General features: G+C 43.8%; 1 protein-coding gene across 2 annotated transcripts; it reads right to left on the bottom strand.

Annotated features, from left to right (window-relative positions):
• Window positions 1-130: 130 nt before the first annotated feature.
• LOC123170388 (formin-like protein 6) lies at window positions 131-3,438 on the bottom strand. Of its 2 annotated transcripts, XM_044588252.1 has the most exons (5): window positions 2,474-3,438; window positions 2,231-2,374; window positions 1,177-1,362; window positions 398-498; window positions 131-315 (listed from the first exon to the last, which is right to left on the bottom strand). In XM_044588252.1, exons 1-4 carry the CDS (start codon window positions 3,371-3,373, stop codon window positions 418-420), a joined length of 1,311 nt encoding a protein of 436 aa, XP_044444187.1. In that variant the 5' UTR covers window positions 3,374-3,438; the 3' UTR covers window positions 131-315; window positions 398-417. The 2 variants fall into 2 exon arrangements, with proteins under 2 accessions (XP_044444187.1, XP_044444186.1); XM_044588251.1 differs by having other exon boundaries at window positions 131-498; window positions 2,474-3,436.
• Window positions 3,439-25,028: the final 21,590 nt, after the last annotated feature.

Here is a 25,028-nt window from a genome sequence, read left to right as displayed (position 1 = left end):
ATTTGGGCACAAGACTTGTGTACCCTGAAAACAGGACTCCATGCTGACTCCCTTGCCAAATAAATACCATTTCATTTCTAAAATGGTCAAAATATGTGATCCATAATAGAAGAGGAAAGAGACCACACCATGATCATTCAAGCATCCATTATATCATTAGTGCCTTAGAGAGGCAAGGGAGTTTCAGGGTTGTCCTAAACAAATGGCGACGACACTTCCAGAATCAAAATGACGATAGGAAAATCTCCCAAAAGAAATATCCACTTTCCCAGTGTTTTTATTTGTCCAACTACTAGCCCGTAGAAAGAAGACAGGCTGCATGGATTGAATATAACATTACACCTCTCAAAACAAGGAAAATCTGCTAAATCTTCTTAGGGGCTAAATGAGATCTTACAACAGTGCATCAGAAGCCTTTTACTTGTATTGCTCTGAAACTTCACGAACAAACTTGTCCATGAATTGACACTTCTTGTCAAAACCCCAGCCAGGATTATTCTGCAAAACACAAGAAGGCACAGCCGAATAGTAGCTAAGTAGCAAGCAGGAAGCAGGTTTTGTCTAAGAAAACAAAAGATACGAATACTGAAATACATTAAGTATTAACACATATATTATCCTTTTAAGGTACTATCTAGAACAGCACACTAAGATGTGAAATGCAAACGATTATCATCTTTTTCCTTCAAAAACTATGGAGACAAATGGCATTACATATTTTGAGTTTACGATGCTAGCTGCAAATATTTCAATATGTGATGCTCATATCCATCAGCAGTTTATAACAAGCTGACTTTTAGCATATGTGTTTAGCCAACTTCAAAGTTAGATAGTATCAGCCATTTGCTATCTTTGAGGAAGAAGTGCAAGCACTTATAGATGTATCTGACACCCATACAGACATACAGCTAGATAGGGGGTGTTCAAAGACCAGAGTTTTTTTTTCGGAAGAGATCACGGCCGTAGTTAAAATCATGTTTGGTATGCTAACAGAAGGCTGATCTATTTTTAAACAAGCTGACTATTAATGGTTATGTTAGAACCCACCAAATAAGACAAGAATCATGTTGCTTCCGTTACAACTAAACATTCAGCAGCTCAATTACTCAAAAGGCTAAATTGATTGACTCATGATACTATGCTGTCTAGAGCATCAATTGTAATAATAAGGCTAACCTTGAGAGAAAGTAAAGTTTTATCAGTAAACCGCTTTACTGAATTGGGTATGTTTTCTGGAAGAGTGTTGGCAACCCTTTGCAGCTCCCCTTCTTGCTGTATTGCAGTTACGACATCAGGCCCACTGTACATATCTATCAGCTCTTTCATATGGGGTGCCCTTAACATGATATCTTTCACGGCATCCTAAGAATGATACAGTAGATTGGTGGGTCAGTTGAAACCCTAAAAAGAACTCATATGGCAGCAAAGTGAATGCAAGTACACAACTGTGAATTGCTAATGTATATATGTAATTTGAAATTTAGGGTACACTAAAAGCTGAATTCTAAAATCAGAGATGCTTCTTTCTACAAATCTGGTCAGTATCGTGAAAGTATAACCGTCTTACCATATTAATGATGAAACTATTGAGACGTTCATGCCTTTCTGGAAACAAAACTTAAATCCAATGTATTTGGCAAACTACCTTTATTTGGAACAGGAAACTCATCTGATAGTTTAGCAGTTTAACCTTATCAGCCAGGTCGAACCAGAAAATTGACCTTGGAAAGTTAGATATTCTATGTAAACCTCATACTGACTCCAGATCATTTACAAAAATATGCATATCAGCTTATAACACTAGAATATTATCAAGTAGATCTGAGATTTAACAGCAAATCCACGAATACCTTTTCGACCACGATCTAGGTAGTTCTATATGTATACTACTGGACAAAGTTAGGGGAAGTTTGATTGCCAACATAACACAAGGATATAAATTGCAAACGGAAGCTGTACTATTTTGATATTATTCTCTGGTCCATAATTTATTTATCAAGTCTAACGCAAGCAGTCTCGTATCATCCAAATATAGATATGGACCCATTACGCAAGCTATAACAGCAAAGCAAGGTAAAAAAAACCTTGCCTGGTCAACTTACTCTGGCACACTCCGATGTATTTGGTGACTAGTTGCAAGAAATACAAGTATATCATACAGAAAACATCTACTTGCACAAACATTTCCAGGGTGAAACAGATATGGCATGAGGACAGTTAGACAAATCACCTCCCATTCTTCCTGGTCCTGGATGCCTTCATAAGCAACTATGAATGGCTTTACTTTCTGCAGCATCTCCTCCAATGACATAGGCGGCTTCTCCTCAATATCAGGATTAGCAAAGCTCACATTGTACTCTGGCTCAAACTCAATCTGCACATACAAACATCCAAAGATAAAAACCCATCAGGGATCCAACAAGCACACACAGATCTTATAATTTTGATAACTCTGATGCAGTGCAGAGCGCACCATGTTATTGGTATGAATAGCGTTGAGAAGCGCATCATCAATCGGCTCTGGCAGTGCCTCATCTGCTGCCTCATCGAACGCCTCGTCCCAAATCTTCATTTTCTCAGGCCCGAGCCGCTTCTCGAATTTCTCACCATCAGCGTTGTCACCCAAGAAGACCTTTTCCCGCTCGTTCACGTCAGCAGGCCGACCACGGCCACCGTCCCGGCCACCTCCGCGGCCCCCACGCCCCCCTCTGCCGCGTCCACCGCCAGTATCGCCACGGCCAAGGAGCTCCAAAGCACGCTTCACAGCCTCCTGTGGCGCCAATCTCGGCTGCCCGCTTGGAGCCGAAGGGGTCGGAGCTTTCCTTGCCTCGCGGCTTCGAACGAAGCGGTTCTCCTCGGGGGGCCTGTCCACCGGTGGCTGCACACGCGGCACGCCGCGGCCCGCGCCGGAGGTAGGGATCGAACGCGGCGGCTCGGATGAGGAGGAGGCAGCGGTGGCTGGCGGCTCCGGATCGGAGGGGGGAGGGACGGAGTCGAAGCGCTTTGCGAAGGTGGGTTGCTTGGGGGCATCTTCGTCGGATGGCGGCGGCGGCGGGGGCAGCGGGGATCCGCGACCGCGGCCGGCGCCGGAGAAGGACGAGAAGGACGGGGTGGTGGGGGAGGGCGGGATCACGGGCTCCCCGCGGCCACGGCCGGCAGAAGATGATGCGGCGAAGAGATCCACTCCATTGTCGTCCTCGGGGATGGGGCTCCCGGGAGCGCGCGGCGGCGCGGAGGCGGAGGGCGGTAGGCCGCGCCCGCGCCCGCGCCCAGCGCCACCGCTGCCCCCGATGCCGGAGAAGGAGGAGAACGCGGCGGCGTAGGAGGAGGGGAGGTGCGCGTGCCGCCGGGCGGCGGCGCCGATGCCTCGCATGGTGGTGGTGGGGATGGGTTTAGCGCGCGATGCAGGCTAGGGTTGGGGCTCGCGAGGTGTTCGACGAAATGGGCTGTGGAGTGGGGCCTGGAACGAATTTCGATCCGGCGTAAATTGTGGCCGTTAGATCTCGCTCGGTGGCTGTATTTTCGCCGTCCAATCTTCGTACTCGCTACAAGATTTGAGAGCAATATTTCACTTTCACGTATGGTCACTTGTCCTTGTAAAATCAGTACAGTTACTAAGCTCCCAGGAAATTGCGCTATTTGGTGCATCGACGGGTGTAGCAGGCATGTGGGACCAGTCTGTCAGCCGGCACGAAGAGCTTAACAGTCGGTTTGGTCCACCTCGCAGTTAATCAGTGTCGTATGTATGGGCATTCCTGGATTAGGTGCCATGTTGTCTCGAACGATCGAGCAATCAGCCAAGCACGCCAATGCCGTATCTATCAATTCTCATTGCCTCGATCTAATCTCCTCCGATCCCATCCCTTTGCATCCAAGCAAGAAAAATAGGCTCGTGATGCTTCTCTTCCAAGACGACATAAGAGCACATCATGATTTGGCTAAAAAACGAGGGACGTATGGAGGGGAAAGTGGAGGAAGAATAGTTGAGGTGGATTAGTGGGAGAGGGAGGCGTAGCAGGTGGCGTGAACCAGGAAGGAGTGTCCGTGAGCACTCGAAAATGATGTCGTCGGACTGAGAAGTGAGGAAGGAGAATCCGGTGAGCGGTGACCAAGGGTGGAGCTTGAGTGCTTGAACCAGCATGTGGGCTTGTGGAATAGTCGACGCTGGTGCCTGCTCTTTTAATTTTAGTGGTGTGACGAGCAGCTGAATGGTGGCTGGTGACTCACCGGGTCGACCCTGGTGAGGAAGGAGTTCATCACGCGGAGTGGGGTGAGCTCGAGACTACACGACGTCCCTAGATGGCCAGCTCCACTGGCAGTTCCCTTAGATCCGCCACTAGTGACGGCTGGGCGCGGCCATGTAACGCCCTCTTACGCCTGGCAGGGTCAAGACTGGCCCCACAGATCAACATGAGTCTTTCCCGCACACTTTGTCCTCACTCATGCGCACCCGGAACCAACTTTTGAAAGAGGGCCATCAATTGTTGGTTGTGATTTGTAAGGGCCTTGGAAGCATCAACTGATTGAAGTAAATGAACTGAAACTAACAAAGTAAAGCTTCTTTTGACACTAATAGATGAGTTCGTAATGGTAGAGTTTAGCTTTTTGTCTCTGATGTTTGGTGGAGTCTATTTTTGCAGTAGCAGTAAAGTCGCTCTTTTCTCTATTGATTTTGGGAGGAGTGGCGTGTGATGAAGGATGAAACAGAAGATTCTTGAGGATAGGTCTTTGGAGCTTCAGCTAAGACAACAGTAGCTAGAGTCCAGCTAAATGGTATATAATGCCAAATTGCCAATCACACAGGATATATACGTGATCTATGTTTGAGTCAAAGCTTCAGCTTGCATGCGGTAAGTAAACATGTACTCTATATCCAGAATTGTCTAATGCACTTATGAGATGCTCATAGTGGGCGTGGTTATTAGCGTTCCAAATGAAACATTCTTCTGGGTATCATCATGGTGAAAAATGGCGCAACAAAGCGCCCTACACCTTCTAGTAGAGAATTTTGCTATTTCTCACCTAGTTGAGGAATAAGTTCTTTCTCCCTCAGAACAAAACCCGGACTTAGCAAAGCAGGACCGGCGCCAGACAACCCCTCTTACAGTGTGCATGGTAGCCACACACCTTAAATCCAAACATTCAAATCATGCATATCCATGCACGCCCATTATACACATGAATGTCGCACGTAAATAACATTTGTTGATAAAGAAATATATAATTCAAACATAACTTTTCTTTAAGTGCACAATTTAAACTTTAGCTTTTTGGTTTTCATTGTGGGCCCACATATGCTCCACAAGATCGCTGAGTAGCTGCATGTGCACCTGATGCTCTCAAATATTCGGATGCATCTGCGGAAAATTCATAAATTGATCTGCATTTTATTGTTCTAGGATGTGGACTTGTTCTTCAGACTTGACAAAACATTGGTTTGCCCTATTGTGCAAAATGACACAACATGTCATCACCTGTCACAAAGTCTCTGATTTCCACGTCATTGCAGCTTCACAAACAATTCCTCAATGAGCTTGGAGCAATACTTTGAATGCCTTCTTCACATCCTTCCTATCTGCTTCTTGCATTGTGCAAAGTGGCTTTGTTTGTTGCCTTGGGGATCGACTATGGTCTTTACAAACGTTGCCCGCAGAGGATAGATGTCATCAGGATAATACCCCATATTGTAGTCGGGATCGTTGGCAGTGTAGTTGCACGGCGATGATTCCCCATTACAAATTCTCTTGAACACGGGAGATCGCTAGAACACATTGACGTAGTTGTGAGAACCAGACATTCCAAAGAAAGCATGCCAAATCCATGAGCCATGTGATCCCACCTCTTTCAATATGATAGTGGCTCTTTTGGTGTGGTATTGTCACTCATGTGTAAACCTTTGGGGGAAGTTCTTCCATTGCCAATGCATGCAATCAAATGAACCAGACATACTTGGAAAACCTCTTGCCTCTACAATAGCGATCAACTTTTCTATATCCTCCACATTTCATTCTCTCAAATTTTCTACTCCAAACACCTGCACCATGGTATCGGCAAACCTCACAGTGGTCTTTTGGCATGTGCTCTCCCACATCCGAACCATCTCACCAACGACATCGGCGATGGTACCAAGTGCAAGCATCCTCAGAGTAACCGTGCATTTCTTAGCGGAGAATGATAGTTGTCCGCAACTGATGATCTGGCAGGGTACATGGCTATTGCAATTCGCGGTAAGTAGGGTATGTCGATCCCACAGGGAGCGGTGTTGCACAGGTAACTATGAACCCGCAACTACTGTTGGGGAACGCAGTGATTTCAAAAAAATTCCTACGATCACGCAAGATCTATCTAGGTGATGCATAGCAATGAGAGGGGAGAGTGTTGTCTACGTACCCTCGTAGACCGAAAGCGGAAGCGTTATGACAACGCAGTTGATGTAGTCGTACGTCTTCACGATCCGACCGATCCTAGCACCGAAGATACGGCACCTCCGCGATCTGCACACGTTCAGCTCGGTGACGTCCCACAAACTCTAGATCCAGCTGAGGTCGAGGGAGAGTTTCGTCAGCACGACGGCGTGATGACGGTGATGATGAAGTTACCGACGCAAGGCTTCGCCTAAGCACTACAACGATATGACCGAGGAGGAAATCTGTGGAGGGGGCACCGCACACAGCTAAGACAACTGTCAACTTGTGTGTTCTAGGGTGCCCCCTGCCCCCGTATATAAAGGAGCAAGGGGGAGGCCGGCCGACCCTCATAGGGCGTACCCCAAGTAGGATTCCTACTAGGAATCCTATTCCTAGTAGGTTTCCAACAAGGGAAGAGAGGGGGAAGGAAGGAGAGGGAGAGGGAGAAGGAAAGGGGGGCGCCGCCCCCCTTCCCTAGTCCAATTCGGACCCAAGGGGGAGGGGGCGCGCGGCCTGCCCTAGCCGCCCCTCTCTCTCTCCACTAAGGCCCATGTGGCCCATTAGTTCCCCCGGGGGTTCCGGTAACCCTCCAGCACTCTGGTTTTATCCTAAACTTCTCCGGAACATTTCGGGTGTCCGAATATAGTCGTCCAATATATCAATCTTTATGTCTCGACCATTTTGAGACTCCTCGTCATGTCCATGATCACATCTGGGACTCCAAACTACCTTCGATACATCAAAACACATAAACTCATAATACCGATCGTCACCGAATGTTAAGCATGCGGACCCTACGGGTTAGAGAACTATGTAGACATGACCAAGACTCACTTCTGGTATATAACCAATAGCGGAACCTGGATGCTCATATTGGTTCCTACATATTCTACGAAGATCTTTATCGGTCAAACCGCATAACAACATATGTTGTTCCCTTTGTCATCGGTATGTTACTTGCCCAAGATTCGATCGTCGGTACGTTACCGGCAAGTCTCTTTACTCGTTCCGTAATGCATCATCCCGCAACTAACTCATTAGTCACATTGCTTGCAAGGCTTATAGTGATGTGCATTACTGACAGGGCCCAGAGGTACCTCTCCGAAACACGGAGTGACAAATCCTAATCTCGATCTATGCCAACCCAACAAACACCATCGGAGACACCTGTAGAGCATCTTTATAATCACCCAGTTACGGTGTGACGTTTGATAGCACCCTAAGTGTTCCTCCGGTATTGTAACACCCCAAAATGTTTACCTTGTTTTATTAATTAAAATTTTGCCAGGAAATTAAATTTTTATTTTCTGGATTTATCTTTTGATTTCAGAACCTCTCTTTTCTTTAATATTGTGGAGTTTTTACCCCAAGTGAAAACTTTCCAAAAATATTATTGGACTTGTATACCCTCTCAAGAAAACATTGCTTTTATCAGTGGATTTATTTGCATAATTATTTTTCCTGAGCTTTATTCTTTTACAAATGATTTTTATAAGCTTTAGAGCCTCATTTGCACTACAACCCTTTCAAATAATTCTTTAAAATTCCCACCAAAATTTGGAGATGTCATGTGATGTTCCCACATCACTTTTATGCAAAAATCTCTTTTAGTCATTTGGAGATTTTGAGCCCTACCTCAAGTTTTCAAATCTGGTCCAGTTTGTAATTTGCACTACAACCTATTTAAATATTCCTTTAAAACTTCCACCAAAATTAGGGGAGGTCAGTAGGAGTATATAATTCAACTTTATGCAAAAACCTATGAGTGTGCTTTGAAAAATTTGAGCAAATCATCCTCTTTTGCTCTCTGGATCAGTTTGGCATTTTCTACTGCAACCATATTTTAACTTGCCCCTTTACCCAGGACTCTTTTTCCTACTTATAGACCACCCTGCAAAACCCTTAAGCCCAGGAGAGTGGACCCATTGGAGTATGTTTGGTCCATGAAATGATGCCCTTTTCCTTCTGTCCAGTATTGGTTTTCTCAAAAACTTGCACTAACAAGTTTCTGTTTTTGCCAAACTAACCTTACCACCTTTTTTAGCATCTAAAGAGACTATGATCTGGAGTTTTTGGCCACCCCAAGAGATGCCTAGATGCCCATGACATTCTGTCGAGCACTTTGTGTGCATGGCCAAATTTGGCATGATTTTTAGTTGGCATTGTGAACTTGATCCTCTGACCTAACTAACTTGTCCACTAAGCTCCTAGCTAACCCTAACCCAGGCCTGTTAACTACCAGCATCATCCGAGCTCTCTAACACGCGCTGGCATTTCGTCGAGCACCTGGCGTGCATGCGCTGGGCGTGCCCAGAGCGCGCGTTTTGCACGTGCGTGCGCACGGGTCGCCGCGTCTGGCCCCTGGCCTTTGCTCACCCGCAGAGCCACGCCCGTCCTCATCCACTCACCAGCACCCTCCAGGCCGCCCCTGGAGCTCCACAGCGCCGCCGTCAGGTCGGCCGTGGTAGCTAGCGGCCGGCCACAGCAGGGCTTTGCCGCGGACGGCACCGCCCGAGCCACCCGCGCGCCAGCTCGCCCCCTTGAGCAGTGGGGAGCTCGTCGGAATGCGCCGACCAGCCCCAATCACCTCCACGTCGCCCTGCAGCAACAGAACGGCGGTTCGCCGTCGGTCTTATCCACGGCCGCCGCGGAACCGACCTTGGCCGCCTATAAGAGGAGCCCCGAGCTCGTCCAGTCACTCAGGCAAGCTCAAGCCATCCACCTAGCGCTCCCATAGCCTGCAATCGACCAAGGAAGGCCGTCTTCCCCCTCTCCAGTCAGCTCGGCCGCCGCCACGTTCCGGTCCCGCTCATCGCAACCAGAGCCTCCCCCGTCCTTCTGGAGCCACCGTTCAACTCCCATGAACCTTGCGGAGCCACCCCACCTCTCAAACACGATCGGGAACCACCGTAGCTCTAGTCCCCAAAACCTCCTGAAGCCACCTCCGCCACGGAGCTCGCCGCCGGCGACTCCCTCCACCCCCGCCAACCTAGCGACCACCGGGAGGACCGCCCTGGATTGGCGGATCCATCCCTGCCCCTAGGGCCCTGTGGGGAGCTGCCGTTCGCCGGCGTCGATCACCAGAGCCCGCCACCACTCGTACAGAGGAGGAGGGAGGCGCGGGCGATTGGTCAAACCTGACCAGTGGACCCCCTGGACCCACTGTCAGTGACCCCGAGCCGGCCCGCGTTGTTTTAAGTGGAGGCGTAAAGCCCGAAGTACGTGTCCCCCTCTCGAAAGCGTATTTCGACCGAAACGTTTTCTTTTCTGTTTTATTTTTAAAATCAGATTTTGACTGAAACTTTGACTGGCTATGTCTTTTTAAATAAAACTCCAAATGAATTAATTCTTTTTCCTACCTCTCTCAAATTCCACCTAGTTTATTTTAAGATTTATTTCAAAAATATCTAGGACAACTTTTTGCGCTATTTTTAAAGTATGTGTTATTTGAACATTTTTGAAAATAGGAATTTGGAGGGGAGATTATAACTTTCAAAAGTTTTGGAGTGCACCTCACCCCTCCACACCTTGAAGGCAAGCATCTTGAACTCAAATATGATACAAGTTGGGTGCTGTTTTGCTAGAATATTTTAGAACTCCATCATTTATGCTAATGTGGAATTGTGTTATTTTATGTGGAGTCATACTCATGCATATAAGCACATGGTGAAAATCTTTTCTGTTATGTATGTGACATTGGTGACAGTAGCTACTTCTCATGCCACATGTGCCTGATGATAGTTCGGAGGGAGTTCGAAAGGAGGTTATGTTCCGGTGAACACAACCCCGTGACTGACGTCTCGTTGTGGCGAGAATGTGCAGTAAGGCATGATGGGGCATGAGGGGTGGTGACCCTGTCGGGAAACTATGAAGAACATTGCTATGCTAACCATGCAGGGAATACTTAAACCTCCTGAGTCGGCCGTAGATCGAGTCTTGTTCCGGTAACCTCCCATACTTGTTTCGTACTACCACTTGTCCCTGCCATAGGTAGGGTACGGTTCAGTAAGTTGTCAACCCCTTTCTAGCACACACCGTACAGAGAGGCCATGGTGGAAGATACCGGCTGCATCCGGTAGGCATGCCACCCGGTCCGGGGGCATGGGTGTTTCCGGTTGGAGCCGAGGGGGTAGCTCCCCTAGTTTGCGCGCGGTATAAATTTTGTGATCCCATGCTAAGTCGAGTTGTAGCCTCCCCACTTAGAGTTTTGCTTAATGGGTGTCGTGGGTGATTCCAGACACCGGTAAGTTAGGCTGGTGTGTGCGGTTAGGTGTGTTTTCAATTAAAAGACCGTAGACGGAATTAGTCCCGATGGACTAAAGAAATCCGTTACCCGTGGGTAAAGAGTACACCCTCTGCAGAGATTATACACCTATTCGAATAACCGTGTCCATGGGTAAGGACTACAGTCTGGGATGGGTCAAGTGCGGTCTTAGTGTCGGTCTTCGGAGGAGAAAAACTGTTAAAGCAGAACTTGGATCATGACTTGTGACTTGTGATGATTATGATTATTATTATTATGGACTAACCATTTACATTATTTGAAATATTGAGTATCCCTGGGACGGTTCTACCTCCTGGATATTCACCATGCTTATTTACCTTATAAGCCCTTTATGTGGTGTCGCTGAGACGCCCGACTGTGGCATGCTTATTATTTATTTATGTTATAAGCCCTTTATGTGGTGTCGCTGAGACGCCCGACTGTGGCATGCTTGTTATTTATTTACCTTATAAGCCCTTTATGTGGTGTCGCTCAGACGCCTGACTGTGGCATGCTTGTTATTTATTTACCTTATGAGCCCTTTATGTGGTGTCGCTGAGACGCCCGACTGTGGCATGCTTGTTATTTATTTACCTTATAAGCCCTTTATGTGGTGTCGCTCAGACGCCCGACTGTGGCATGTTTGTTATTCTTTTATATAAGCCCTGTATGTGATGTCGCTCAGACGCCCGACTGAGGCACGCTTTATATTATTACCCATTCAAGGTGTCGCTTCAGACACCCGATCGGTGCATTTTTAATTTCCTGTTTACGTGCATCATGAGTTTTATTTTGGGACTGACTAAGTGATCGCGGATTATTTTAGTGCATGATTATCACCTGCTATGTTATACCTGTTTTCATGATGTTTGCGAGTACATTCAAAAGTACTCACTGGCTTGTCCCTGGCTATTCTCTTGGCCAGATTTCTTGCATGGAGAGGAGCGTTGCGACGACAGCCCCGGAACCCATGCAAAAGGTGATAGCAGCCTCGCGAAGATAGGAGTTATCCTGGTCAGCTGTTCCTGTGGGAAATGGAGTCCCATAGACGCAGATGAACCACAAACCGCTTCCGCCATCAACCACTAGAAACCAATTGTTGTACTCATAGGCCACAATGGTCCTGTACTACATATTTTGTACTTTGCTTGGAATTTCTGTATCAAGTTGGTGCCTCATCAGCTAACAGTAATCCTGGGGCTGGTGAGCACAAGGGCCATTTTCTGGGAATTTAATATCCCGAAAACCGGTCCTGACAGGTATTCGGGAGTTGCATAATCTCATAGTCATAGGAACATGTATAAGTTATGAAGAAAGCAATAGCAACAAACTAAACGATCATAGTGCTAAGCTAACGGATGGGTCAAGTCAATCACATCATTCTCTAATGATGTGATCCCGTTTATCAAATGACAACACATGTCTATGGCTAGGAAACTTAACCATCTTTGATTAACGAGCTAGTCAATGTAGAGGCATACTAGTGACACTCTGTTTGTCTATGTATTCACACATGTACTAAGTTTCCGATTAATACAATTCTAGCATGAATAATAAACATTTATCATGATATAAGGAAATATAAATAACAACTTTATTATTGCCTCTAGGGCATATTTCCTTCAGTCTCCCACTTGCACTAGAGTCAATAATCTAGATTACATTGTAATGATTCTAACACCCATGGAGTCTTGGTGCTGATCATGTTTTGCTCGTGAGAGAGGCTTAGTCAACGGGTCTGCAACATTCAGATCCGTATGTATCTTGCAAATCTCTATGTCCCCTTCTGACATTTGATGACTGATGGAATTGAAGCGTCTCTTGATGTGCTTGGTTCTCTTGTGAAATCTGGATTCCTTTGCCAAGGCAATTGCTCTAGTATTGTCACAAAAGATTTTCATTGGACCCGATGCACTAGGTATGACACCTAGATCGAATATGAACTCCTTCATCCAGACTCCTTCATTTGTTGCTTCCGAAGCAGCTATGTATTCCGCTTCACACGTAGATCCTGCCACGACGCTCTGCTTAGAACTGCACCAACTGACGCTCCACCGTTCAATATAAACACGTATCCGGTTTGCGACTTAGAGTCATCCGGACCAGTGTCAAAGCTTGCATCGATGTAACCATTTACGACGAGCTCTTTGTCACCTCCATAAACGAGAAACATATCCTTAGTCCGTTTCAGGTATTTCAGGATGTTCTTGACCGCCATCCAGTGATCCACTCCTGGATTACTTTGGTACCTTCCTACTAAACTTATAGCAAGGCACACATCAGGTCTGGTACACAGCATTGCATACATGATAGAACCTATGCTGAAGCATAGGGAATGACTTTCATTTTCTCTCTATCTTCTGCAGTGGTCGGGCATTGAGTCTCACTCAACTTCACACCTGCTACCTCTTGAGCACTGCGTTGGTTTTCCCTTGAAGAGGAAAGGGTGATGCAGTAAAGTAGCGTAAGTATTTCCCTCAGTTTTTGAGAACCAAGGTATCAATCCAGTAGGAGACTACGCTCGAGTCCCACGCACCTACACAAACAAATAAGAACCTCGCAACCAACGCAATAAAGGGGTTGTCAATCCCTTCACGGTCACTTACGAGAGTGAGATCTGATAGAGATGATAAGATAATATTTTTGGTATTTTTATGATAAAGAGTAAAAGTAAAGAAAGCAAGTAAACAGTAATGGAAATAACGGGAGATTAATATGATGGAAAATAGACCCGGGGGCCATAGGTTTCACTAGTGGCTTCTCTCAAGATAGCATAAGTATTACGGTGGGTGAATAAATTACTGCCGAGCAATTGATAGAATTGAGCATAGTTATGAGAATATCTAGGTATGATCATGTATATAGGCATCACGTCCGTGACAAGTAGACCAAAACGATTCTGCATCTACTACTATTACTCCACACATCGACCGCTATCCAGCATGCATCTAGAGTATTAAGTTCATAAGAACATAGTAACGCTTTAAGCAAGATGACATGATGTAGAGGGATAAACTCATGCAATATGATATAAACCCCATCTTTTTATCCTCGATGGCAACAATACAATGCGTGCCTTGCTGCCCCTGCTGTCACTGGGAAAGGACACCGCAAGATTGAACCCAAAGCTAAGCACTTCTCCCATTGCAAGAAAGATTAATCTAGTAGGCCAAACCAAACTGATAATTCGAAGAGACTTGCAAAGATAACCAATCATACATAAAAGAATTCAGAGAAGATTCAAATATTGTTCATAGATAATCTTGATCATAAACCCACAATTCATCGGATCTCGACAAACACAGCGCAAAAGAAGATTACATCAAATAGATCTCCAAGAGAATCGAGGAGAACTTTGTATTGAGATCCAAAGAGAGAGAAGAAGCCATCTAGCTAATAACTATGGACCCGAAGGTCTGAGGTAAACTACTCACACATCATCGGAGAGGCTATGGTGTTGATGTAGAAGCCCTCCGTGAGCAATGCCCCCTCCGGCAGGATGCCGGAAAAGGCCCCAAGATGGGATCTCACTGGTACAGAAGGTTGCGGCGGTGGAATTAGGTTTTTGTGGATGCCTCTGATGGTTTGGGGGTACGTAGGTATATATAGGAGGAAGAAGTAGGTCGGTGGAGCCACAAGGGGCCCATGAGGGTGGAGGGCACGCCTGGGGGAGGTGGGCGCGCCCCCCTACCTCGTGGCTTCCTCGTCTGTTGCTTGACGTCCACTCCAAGTCCTTTGGATCACGTTTGTTCCGAAAATCACGTTCCCGAAGGTTTCATTCCGTTTGGACTTCGTTTGATATTCTTTTTTTGCGAAACACAATAATATAAAAGTGTATAAATAAGCCCATTAAACATCCAAAACAGAATATATAATAGCATGGAACAATACAAAATTATAGATACGTTGGAGACGTAACAAGCATCCCCAAGCTTAATTCCTGCTCGTCCTCGAGTGGGTAAATGATAAAAACGGAATTTTTGATGTGGAATGCTTCTTAGCATAATTCTCAATGTAAATCTTTTTATTGTGGCATGAATATTTAGATCCGAGAGATTCAAGATAAAAGTTTAATGTTGACATAAAAACAATAATACTTCAAACATGCTAACCAAGCAATTATGTCTTATCAAAATAACATAGCCAAAGAAAGCTTATCCCTACAAAATCATATAGTTAGGCTACGTTTCAATATTGTCACACAAACGTTCTCATCATGCATAACCCCGATGACAAGCCGAGCAATTGGTTCATACTTTTTGACGCGCTTCAGCCTTTTCAACTCTTACGCAATACATGAGCGCAAGCCATGGATATAGCACTATGGGTGGAGTAAAGTATAATGATGGGGGTTATGAGAGAAGACAAAAAAGGTAGAAAGTCTCACATTGACGCGGCTAATCAATATGCTATGGAGATGCCCATCAATTGATGTCAATGAGAGGAGTAGGGATTGCCATGCAACGGATGCACTAGAGCTATAAATATATGAAAGCTCAACAAAAGAAACTAAGTGGGTGTGCATCCAACTTGCTTGCTCATGAAGACCTAGGGCATTTTGAGGAAGCCCATCATTGGAATATACAAGCCAAGTTCTATAATGAAAAATTCCCACTAGTATATGAAAGTGACAACATAGGAGACTCTCTATCATGAAGATCATGGTGCTACTTTGAAGCACAAGTGTGGAAAAAGGATAGTAACATTGTCCCTTCTCTCTTTTTCTCTCATTTTTTTCTTTCTTTTTTTATTTTTGTTGGGCCTTGTTTTTTTTCTTTGGCCTCTTTTTTTTATTTAGTCCGGAATCTCATCCCGACTTGTGGGGGAATCATAGTCTCCATCATCCTTTCCTCACATGGGACAATGCTCTAATAATGATGATCATCACACTTTTATTATTTACAACTCAACAATTACAACTCAATACTTAGAACAAAATATGACTCTATGCGAATGCCTCCGACGGTGTACCGGGATATGCGATGAGTCAAGAGCGACATGTATGAAAAAAATTATGAATAGTGGCTTTGCCACAAAATACGATGTCAACTACATGATCATGCAAAGCAATATGACAATGATGAAGCGTGTCATAATAAACGGAGCGGTGGAAAGTTGCATGGCAATATATCTCGGAATGGCTATGGAAATGCCATGATAGGTAGGTATGGTGGCTGTTTTGAGGAAGATATAAGGAGGTTTATGTGTGATAGAGCGTATCATATCACGGGGTTTGGATGCACCGGCGAAGTTTGCACCAACTCTCAAGGTGAGAAAGGGCAATGCGCGGTACCGTAGAGGCTAGAAAATTGTGGAAGGTTGAGAGTGCGTATAATCCATGGACTCACATTAGTCATAAAGAACTCATATACTTATTGCAAAAGTTTATTAGCCCTCGAAGCAAAGTACTACTACGCATGCCCCTAGAGGGATAGATTGGTAGGAAAAGACCATCGCTCGTCCCCGACCGCCACTCATAAGGAAAGCAATAAAAGAACACCTATGTGTCAAAATTGTCACACAACTTTTACCATACGTGTATGCTACGGGACTTGCCAACTTCAACACAAGTATTTTTCAATTTCACAATTACTCAACTAGCACACTCTAATATTACCACCTTTATATCTCAAAACACTTATCAAGTATCTAACTTCTCATAACATTCAATGAACTCAATATGGAAGATTAATTTCACAATTAAAGTAAATTACCATGCTGTTTAAGACTCTCAAAATAATATAAGTGAAGCATGAGAGATCAATAATTTCTATAAAATACAACCACCGCCATGCTCTAAAAGGTATAAGTGAAGCACTAGAGCAAAAACTATATAGCTCAAAAGATATAAGTGAAGCACATAGAGTATTCTATCAAATTCCGAATCATGTGTATATCTCTCAAAAGGTGTGTACAGCAAGGATGATTGTGGCAAACTAACAAACAAACACTCAAATCACACGAGACGCTCCAAGCAAAACACATATCATGTGGTGAACAAAAATATAGCTCCAAGTAAATTACCGATGGGTGAGGACGAAAGAGGGGATGCCTTCCGGGGCATCCCCAAGTTTTGGCTTTTTGGTGTCCTTGGATTTACCTTGGGGTGCCTTGGGCATCCCCAAGCTTAGGCTCTTGCTACTCCTTGTTCCATAATCCATCAAATCTTTTACCCAAAACTTGAAAACTTCACAACACAAAACTTAACAGAAAATCTCGTGAGCTCCGTTAGCGAAAGAAAACAAAATACCACTTCAAGGTACTGTATTGAACTCATTATTTATTTATATTGGTGTTAAACCTACTGTATTCCAACTTCTCTATGGTTTATAAACTATTTTACTAGCCATAGATTCATCAAAATAAGCAAACAACACACGAAAAACAGAATCTGTCAAAAACAGAACAGTCTGTAGTAATCTGTAACTAACGCAAACTTCTGGAACTCAGAAAAATCTACCAAAATAGGAAGACCTAGATAATTTGTTTATTGATCTGCTGCAATTGGAATCAGTATTTTGTCACGTTCTGGTGATTTTTAACAATTGTTTTCGTGAACAGAAAGTTTCTGGAATTTTCAGCAAGATCAAATAACTATCATCCAAGAAGATCCTATAGGTTTAACTTGGCACAAACACTAATTAAAACACAAATACAAAGCTAACCAGAGGCTAGATCAAAGATTTATTCCTCCACAGAACCAAAAAGCAAAAAAAAAAACTAAAAATAAAATTGGGTTGCCTCCCAACAAGCGCTATCGTTTAACGCCCCTAGCTAGGCATAAAAGGAAGGATAGATCTAGGTATTGCCATCTTTGGTAGGCAATCCATAAGTGGCTCTCATAATAGATTCATATGGTAATTTAATATTCTTTCTAGGGAAGTGTTCCATGCCTTTCCTTAAAGGAAATTGGAATCTAATATTCCCTTCCTTCATATCAATAATTGCACCGATTATTCTAAGGAAAGGTCTACCAAGAATAATAGGACATGAAGGATTGCAATCTATATCACGAACAATAAAATCTACGGACACATAATTCCTATTTGCAACAATAAGAACATCATTAATTATTCCCATATGTTTCTTATGTTGGAAATATGCCCTAGAGGCAATAATGAAATGGTTATTATTGTATTTCCTTGTTCATGATAATTGTCTGTTGTTCATGCTATAATTGTATTAACTGGAAACCGTAATACATGTGTGAATACATAGACCACAACATGTCCCTAGTAAGCCTCTAGTTGACTAGCTCGTTGATCAATAGATGGTTATGGTTTCCTGACCATGGACATTGGATGTCATTGATAACGGGATCACATCATTAGGAGAATGATGTGATGGACAAGACCCAATCCTAAGCATAGCACAAGATCGTGTAGTTCGTTTGCTAGAGCTTTTCTAATGTCAAGTATCATTTCCTTAGACCATGAGATTGTGCAACTCCCGGATACTGTAGGAATGCTTTGGGTGTACCAAACGTCACAACGTAACTGGGTGGCTATAAAGGTGCACTACAGGTATCTCCGAAAGTGTCTGTTGGGTTGGCACGAATCGAGACTGGGATTTGTCACTCCGTATGACGGAGAGGTATCTCTGGGCCCACTCGGTAATGCATCATCATAATGAGCTCAATGTGACTAAGGAGTTAGCCACGGGATCATGCGTTACAGTACGAGTAAAGTGACTTGCCGGTAACAAGATTGAACAAGGTATTGGGATACCGACGATCGAATCTCGGGCAAGTAACGTACCGATTGACAAAGGGAATTGTATACAGGATTGATTGAATCCTCGACATCGTGGTTCATCCGATGAGATCATCGTGGAACATGTGGGAGCCAACATGGGTATCCAGATCCCGCTGTTGGTTATTGACCAGAGAGTCGTCTCGGTCGTGTCTGCATGTCTCCCGAATCCGTAGGGTCTACACACTTAAGGTTCGGTGACGCTAGAGTTATAGAGATATTAGTATGCGGTTAACCGAAAGTTGTTCAGAGTCCCGGATGAGATCCCGGACGTCACGAGGAGTTCCGGAATGGTCCGGAGGTAAAGATTTATATATGGGAAGTCCTATTTTGGCCACCGGAAAATGTTCGGGATTTTTCGGTATTGTACCGGGAAGGTTCTAGAAGGTTCCAAAGTGGGGCCCACCTGCATGGGGGGACCCACATGAACGTGGGTAGTGGGGGCAAGGCCCCACACCCCTGGTCAAGGCGCGCCAAGATCCCACCTTAGAAGGAATAAGATCATATCCCGAAGGGATAAGATCAAGATCTCTAAAAAAGGGGGATAACAATCGGTGGGGAAGGGAAATGATGGGATTTCTTTCCCCCACCTTTGCCAACGCCCCAATGGACTTGGAGGGCAAGAAACCAGCCCCCTCCACCCCTATATATAGTGGGGAGGCGCATGGGAGCAGCACCCCAAGCCCTAGCGCCTCCCTCCCTCCCGTGACACCTCTTCCTCCCCGCTTGCGCTTGGCGAAGCCCTGCCGGGATCCCGCTACTTCCACCACCACGCCGTCGTGCTGCTGGATCTCCATCAACTTCTCCTCCCCCCTTGCTGGATCAAGAAGGAGGAGACGTCCCCGCTCCGTACGTGTGTTGAACACGGAGGTGCCGTCCGTTTGGCGCTAGGATCATCGGTGATTTGGATCACGACGAGTACGACTCCATCAACCCCGTTCTCTTGAACGCTTCCACGCGCGATCTACAAGGGTATGTAGATGCACTCCCCTCTCTCTTGTTGCTAGATGACTCCATAGATTGATCTTGGTGATACGTAGAAAATTTTAAATTTCTGCTACGTTCACCAACATCTTAATGGTGGAATCCGCAAGATGCAAATTTAGAGAACAATCATCAAATTCACGGAAACCTAGCAAATCACACAAAGTTTTTGGGATTGTGGAAACACTAGCACCCAAATCACACAAAGCATAGCATTCATGATCTTTAATTTTAATTTTAATAGTAGGCTCCCACTCATCATAAAGTTTTCTAGGGATAGAAACTTCCAACTCAAGTTTTTCTTCATATGATTACATTAAAGCATCAACGATATGTTTGGTAAAAGCTTTATTTTGACTATTAGCATGAGGAGAATTTAGCACAGATTGCAACAAGGAAATACAATCTATAAAAGAGCAATTATCATAATTAAATTCCTTGAAATCCAAGATAGTGGGTTCATTGATATCTAAAGTTTTGACCTCTTCAATCCCACTTTTACCAATTTTTGCATCAAGATCTAAAAACTCCGAATTTTTGGGACGCCTTCTAACTAAAGTTGACTCATCTCCAGTCCCATCATTATCAAGATTCATATTGCAAAACAAAGATTTAATTGGGGACACATCAATAACTTTTAGATCTTCATCTTTATTCTCATAAAAACTAGAAGAACATGCTTTTACAAAGCAATCTTTCTTAGCACGCATCCTAGCGGTTCTTTCTTTGCACTCATCAATGCAAATTCTCATAGCTTTGAGAGACTCATTGATATCATGCTTAGGTGGAATAGATCTAAGTTTCAAAGAATCAACATCAAGAGAAATTCTATCCACGTTCCTAGCCAATTCTTCAACTTTAAGCAATTTTTCTTCAAGCAAAGCATTGAAATTCTTTTGAGAAATCATAAATTCTTTAACACTAGTCTCAAATTCAGAGGGCATCTTATTAAAATTTCCATAAGAGTTGTTATAGGAATTACCATAATTATTAGAGGAATTACTAGGGAACGACCTAGGATTAAAGTTTCCTCTATACGCGTTGTTACCAAAATTATTCCTACCAACAAAATTCACATCCATAGATTCATTATTATTCTCAATCAAGGTAGACAAGGGCATATCATTAGGATCAGAAGAAACACTCTTATTAGCAAATAATTTCATAAGTTCATCCATCTTTCCATTCAAAACATTAATTTCTTCTATCGCATGCACCTTTTTACTAGTAGATCTTTTAGTGTGCCATTGAGAATAATTAACCATAATATTATCTAGGAGTTTAGTAGCTTCTCCTAAAGTGATTTCCACAAAAGTACCTCCCGCGGCCGAATCTAAAAGATTTCTAGAAGCAAAATTCAATCCGGCATAGAAATTTTGTATAATCATCCATAAATTCAAACCATGAGTAGGACAATTACGTATCATTAATTTCATCCTCTCCCAAGCTTGTGCAACATGTTCATGATCAAGTTGCTTAAAATTCAAAATATCGTTTCTAAGAGAGATGATTTTAGCGGGAGGAAAATACTTAGAGATAAAAGCATTTTTGCACTTATTCCAAGAACCAATACTATTTTTAGGCAAAGACGAAAACCAGGTTTTAGCACGATCTCTAAGAGAAAACGGAAATAGCTTCAGTTTAACAATATCATTGTCCACATCTTTCTTCTTTTGCATATCACACAAATCAACAAAGCTATTTAGATGGGTAGCGGCATCTTCACTAGGAAGGCGGCGAATTGATCTTCCATGACAAGATTCAGCAAAGCAGCATTAATTTCACAAGATTCAACATCGGTAAGAGGAGCAATCGGAGTGCTAAGAAAATCATTGTTGTTGGTATTGGCAAAGTCACACAATTTAGTGTTATCTTGAGCCATCGTGACAAGCAAGCAATCCAACACACGAGCAAACAAGAGGCAAGCGAAAAAGAGGCGAACGAAAAGAGAGGGCGAATAAAACGGCAAGGGTGAAGTGGGGGAGAGGAAAACGAGAGGCAAATGGCAAATAATGTAATGCGAGGAATAAGAGTTTGTGATGGGTACTTGGTATGTCTTGACTTGTGCGTAGACTCCCCGGCAACGGCGCCAGAAATCCTTCTTGCTACCTCTTGAGCACTGCGTTGGTTTTCCCTTGAAGAGGAAAGGGTGATGCAGTGAAGTAGTGTAAGTATTTCCCTCAGTTTTTGAGAACCAAGGTATCAATCCAGTAGGAGACTACGCTCGAGTCCCACGCACCTACACAAACAAATAAGAACCTCGCAACCAACACGATAAAGGGGTTGTCAATCCCTTCACGGTCACTTACGAGAGTGAGATCTGATAGAGATGATAAGATAATATTTTTGGTATTTTTATGATAAAGAGTAAAAGTAAAGAAAGCAAGTAAACAGTAATGGAAATAACGGGAGATTAATATGATGGAAAATAGACCCGGGGGCCATAGGTTTCACTAGTGGCTTCTCTCAAGATAGCATAAGTATTACGGTGGGTGAACAAATTACCGTCGAGCAATTGATAGAATTGAGCATAGTTATGAGAATATCTAGGCACGATCATGTATACAGGCATCACGTCCGTGACAAGTAGACCGAAACGATTCTGCATCTACTACGATTACTCCACACATCGACCGCTATCCAGCATGCATCTAGAGTATTATGTTCATAAGAACAGAGTAACGCTTTAAGCAAGATGACATGATGTAGAGGGATAAACTCATGCAATATGATATAAACCCCATCTTTTTATCCTCGATGGCAACAATACAATACGTGCCTTGCTGCCCCTGCTGTCACTGGGAAATGACACCGCAAGATTGAACCCAAAGCTAAGCACTTCTCCCATTGCAAGTAAGATCAATCTAGTAGGCCAAACCAAACTAATAATTTGAAGAGACTTGCAAAGCTAACCAATCATACATAAAAGAATTCAGAGAAGATTCAAATATTGTTCATAGATAATCTTGATCATAAACCCACAATTCATCAGATCTCGACAAACACACCGCAAAAGAAGATTACATCAAATAGATCTCCAAGAGAATCGAGGAGAACTTTGTATTGAGATCCAAAGAGGGAGAAGAAGCCATCTAGCTAATAACTATGGACCCGGAGGTCTGAGGTAAACTACTCACACATCATCGGAGAGGCTATGGTGTTGATGTAGAAGCCCTCCGTGATCAATGCCCCCTCCAGCAGGATGCCGGAAAAGGCCCCAAGATGGGATCTCACGGGTACAGAAGGTTGCGGCGGTGGAATTAGGTTTTCATGATAGAGAGTCTCTTGTTTTGTCACTTTCATATACTAGTGGGAATTTTTCATTATAGAACTTGGCTTGTATATTCCAACAATGGGCTTCCTCAAATGCCCTAGGTCTTCGTGAGCAAGCAAGTTGGATGCACACCCACTTAGTTTCTTTTGTTGAGCTTTCATGCACTTATAGCTCTAGTGCATCCGTTGCATGGCAATCCCCACTCCTTGCATTAACATCAATCGATGGGCATCTCCATAGCCCGTTGATTAGCCGCGTTGATGTGAGACTTTCTCCCTTTTTGTCTTCTCCACATAACCCCCATCATTATATTCTATTCCACCCATAGTGCTATATCCATGGCTCACGCTCATGTATTGCGTGAAGGTTGAAAAGTTTGAGATTACTAAAGTATGAAACAATTGCTTGGCTTGTCATTGGGGTTGTGCATGATGAGAGCATTCTTGTGTGACGAAAATGGAGCATGACTAAACTATATGATTTTGTAGGGATGAACTTTCTTTGGCCATGCTATTTTGAGAAGACATAATTTCTTAGTTAGTATGCTTGAAGTATTATTGCTTTTATGTCAACATTAAACTTTTATCTTGAATCTTTCGGATCTAAATATTCATACCACAATTAAGAGGGTTACATTAAAAAATTATGCCAAGTAGCATTCCGCATCAAAAATTCTGTTTTTATCATTTACCTACTCGAGGACGACGAGGAATTAAGCTTGGGGATGCTTGATACGTCTCCAACGTATCTATAATTTTTGATTGCTTCATGCTATATTATATTCTGTTTTGGATGATTAATGGGCTTTGTTATACACTTTTATATTATTTTTGGGACTAACCTATTAACCGGAGGCCCAGCCCAAATTGCTGTTTTTTGCCTATTTCAGAGTTTCGCAGAAAAAGAATATCAAACGGAGTCCAAACGGAATCAAACCTTCGGGAACGTGATTTTTGGAACAAACGTGATCCAGAGGACTTGGAGTCTACGTCAAGAAATCAACCAGGAGAGCACGAGGCAGGGGGCACGCCTACCCCCCTGGGCGCGCCCTGCACCCTCGTGGGGCCCACGTTGCTCCACGGACGTACTTCCTCCTCCTACATATACCTACGTACCCCCAAACCAACAGAGGCATCCACGAAAACCTAATTCCACCGCCGCAACCTTCTGTACCCACGAGATCCCATCTTGGGGCCTGTTCCGGAGCTCCGCCGGAGGGGGCATCTATCATGGAGGGCTTCTACATCAACACCATAGCCCCTCCGATGAAGTGTGAGTAGTTTACCTCAGACCTTTGGGTCCATAGTTATTAGCTAGATGGCTTCTTCTCTCTTTTTGGATCTCAATACAATGTTCTCCCCCTCTCTTGTGGAGATCTATTCGATGTAATCTTCTTTTTGCGGTGTGTTTGTTGAGACCGATGAATTGTGGGTTTATGATCAAGTTTATCTATGAACAATATTTGAATCTTCTCTGAATTCTTTTATGTATGATTGGTTATCTTTGCAAGTCTCTTGAATTATCAGTTTGGTTTGGCCTACTAGATTGATCTTTCTTGCAATGGGAGAAGTGCTTAGCTTTGGGTTCAATCTTGCGGTGTCCTTTCCCAGTGACAGTAGGGGCAGCAAGGCACGTATTGTATTGTTGCCATCGAGGATAACAAGATGGGGTTTATATCATATTGCATGAGTTTATCCCTCTACATCATGTCATCTTGCTTAAAGCGTTACTCTGTTCTTATGAACTTAATACTCTAGATGCATGCTGGATAGCGGTTGATGTGTGGAGTAATAGTAGTAGATGCAGGCAGGAGTTGGTCTACTTGTTTCGGACGTGATGCCTATATACATGATCATGCCTAGATATTCTGATAACTATGCTCAATTCTGTCAATTGCTCAACAGTAATTTGTTCACCCACCGTAAAATATTTATGCTCTTGAGAGAAGCCACTAGTGAAACCTATGGCCCCCGGGTCTATTTTCCATCATATTAATCTTCCAACACTTAGCTATTTTCGTTGCCTTTTATTTTACTTTTATTTTACTTTGCATCTTTATCACAAAAATACCAAAAATATTGTCTTATCATATCTATCAGATCTCACTCTCATAAGTGACCATGTAGGGATTGACAACCCCTTATCGCGTTGGTTGCGAGGATTTATTTGTTTGTGTAGGTGCGAGGGACTCGTGTGTGGCCTCTGTAGGAGATATGCCCTAGAGGCAATAATAAATGTTATTGATTATCCCCCTGTTCATAATTATGTTTATGTTCCATGCTATAACTACTGTGGTTCCCGAGCCCGTATATCCATGAAGGCTCTGGGGGGGAACCCATATGCACGTG

Source organism: Triticum aestivum, chromosome 7D, assembly GCF_018294505.1.
Source record: "Triticum aestivum cultivar Chinese Spring chromosome 7D, IWGSC CS RefSeq v2.1, whole genome shotgun sequence".
In the NCBI taxonomy this organism is placed as follows: Eukaryota; Viridiplantae; Streptophyta; class Magnoliopsida; order Poales; family Poaceae; genus Triticum; species Triticum aestivum.
This window is presented reverse-complemented; position numbering and strand designations above follow the sequence as displayed.

Bases quoted from the DNA above. Each gene is read 5' to 3' on its own strand.
- LOC123170388 (XM_044588252.1), bottom strand. From the start codon at position 3,373: ATGCGAGGCATCGGCGCCGCCGCCCGGCGGCACGCGCACCTCCCCTCC. The intron at 2,375-2,473 runs GTGCGCTCTGCA...TTGTATGTGCAG, and splicing joins CTATTCATACCAATAACATG to ATTGAGTTTGAGCCAGAGTA. The intron at 1,363-2,230 runs GTGATTTGTCTA...TATCATTCTTAG, and splicing joins AGGACCAGGAAGAATGGGAG to GATGCCGTGAAAGATATCAT.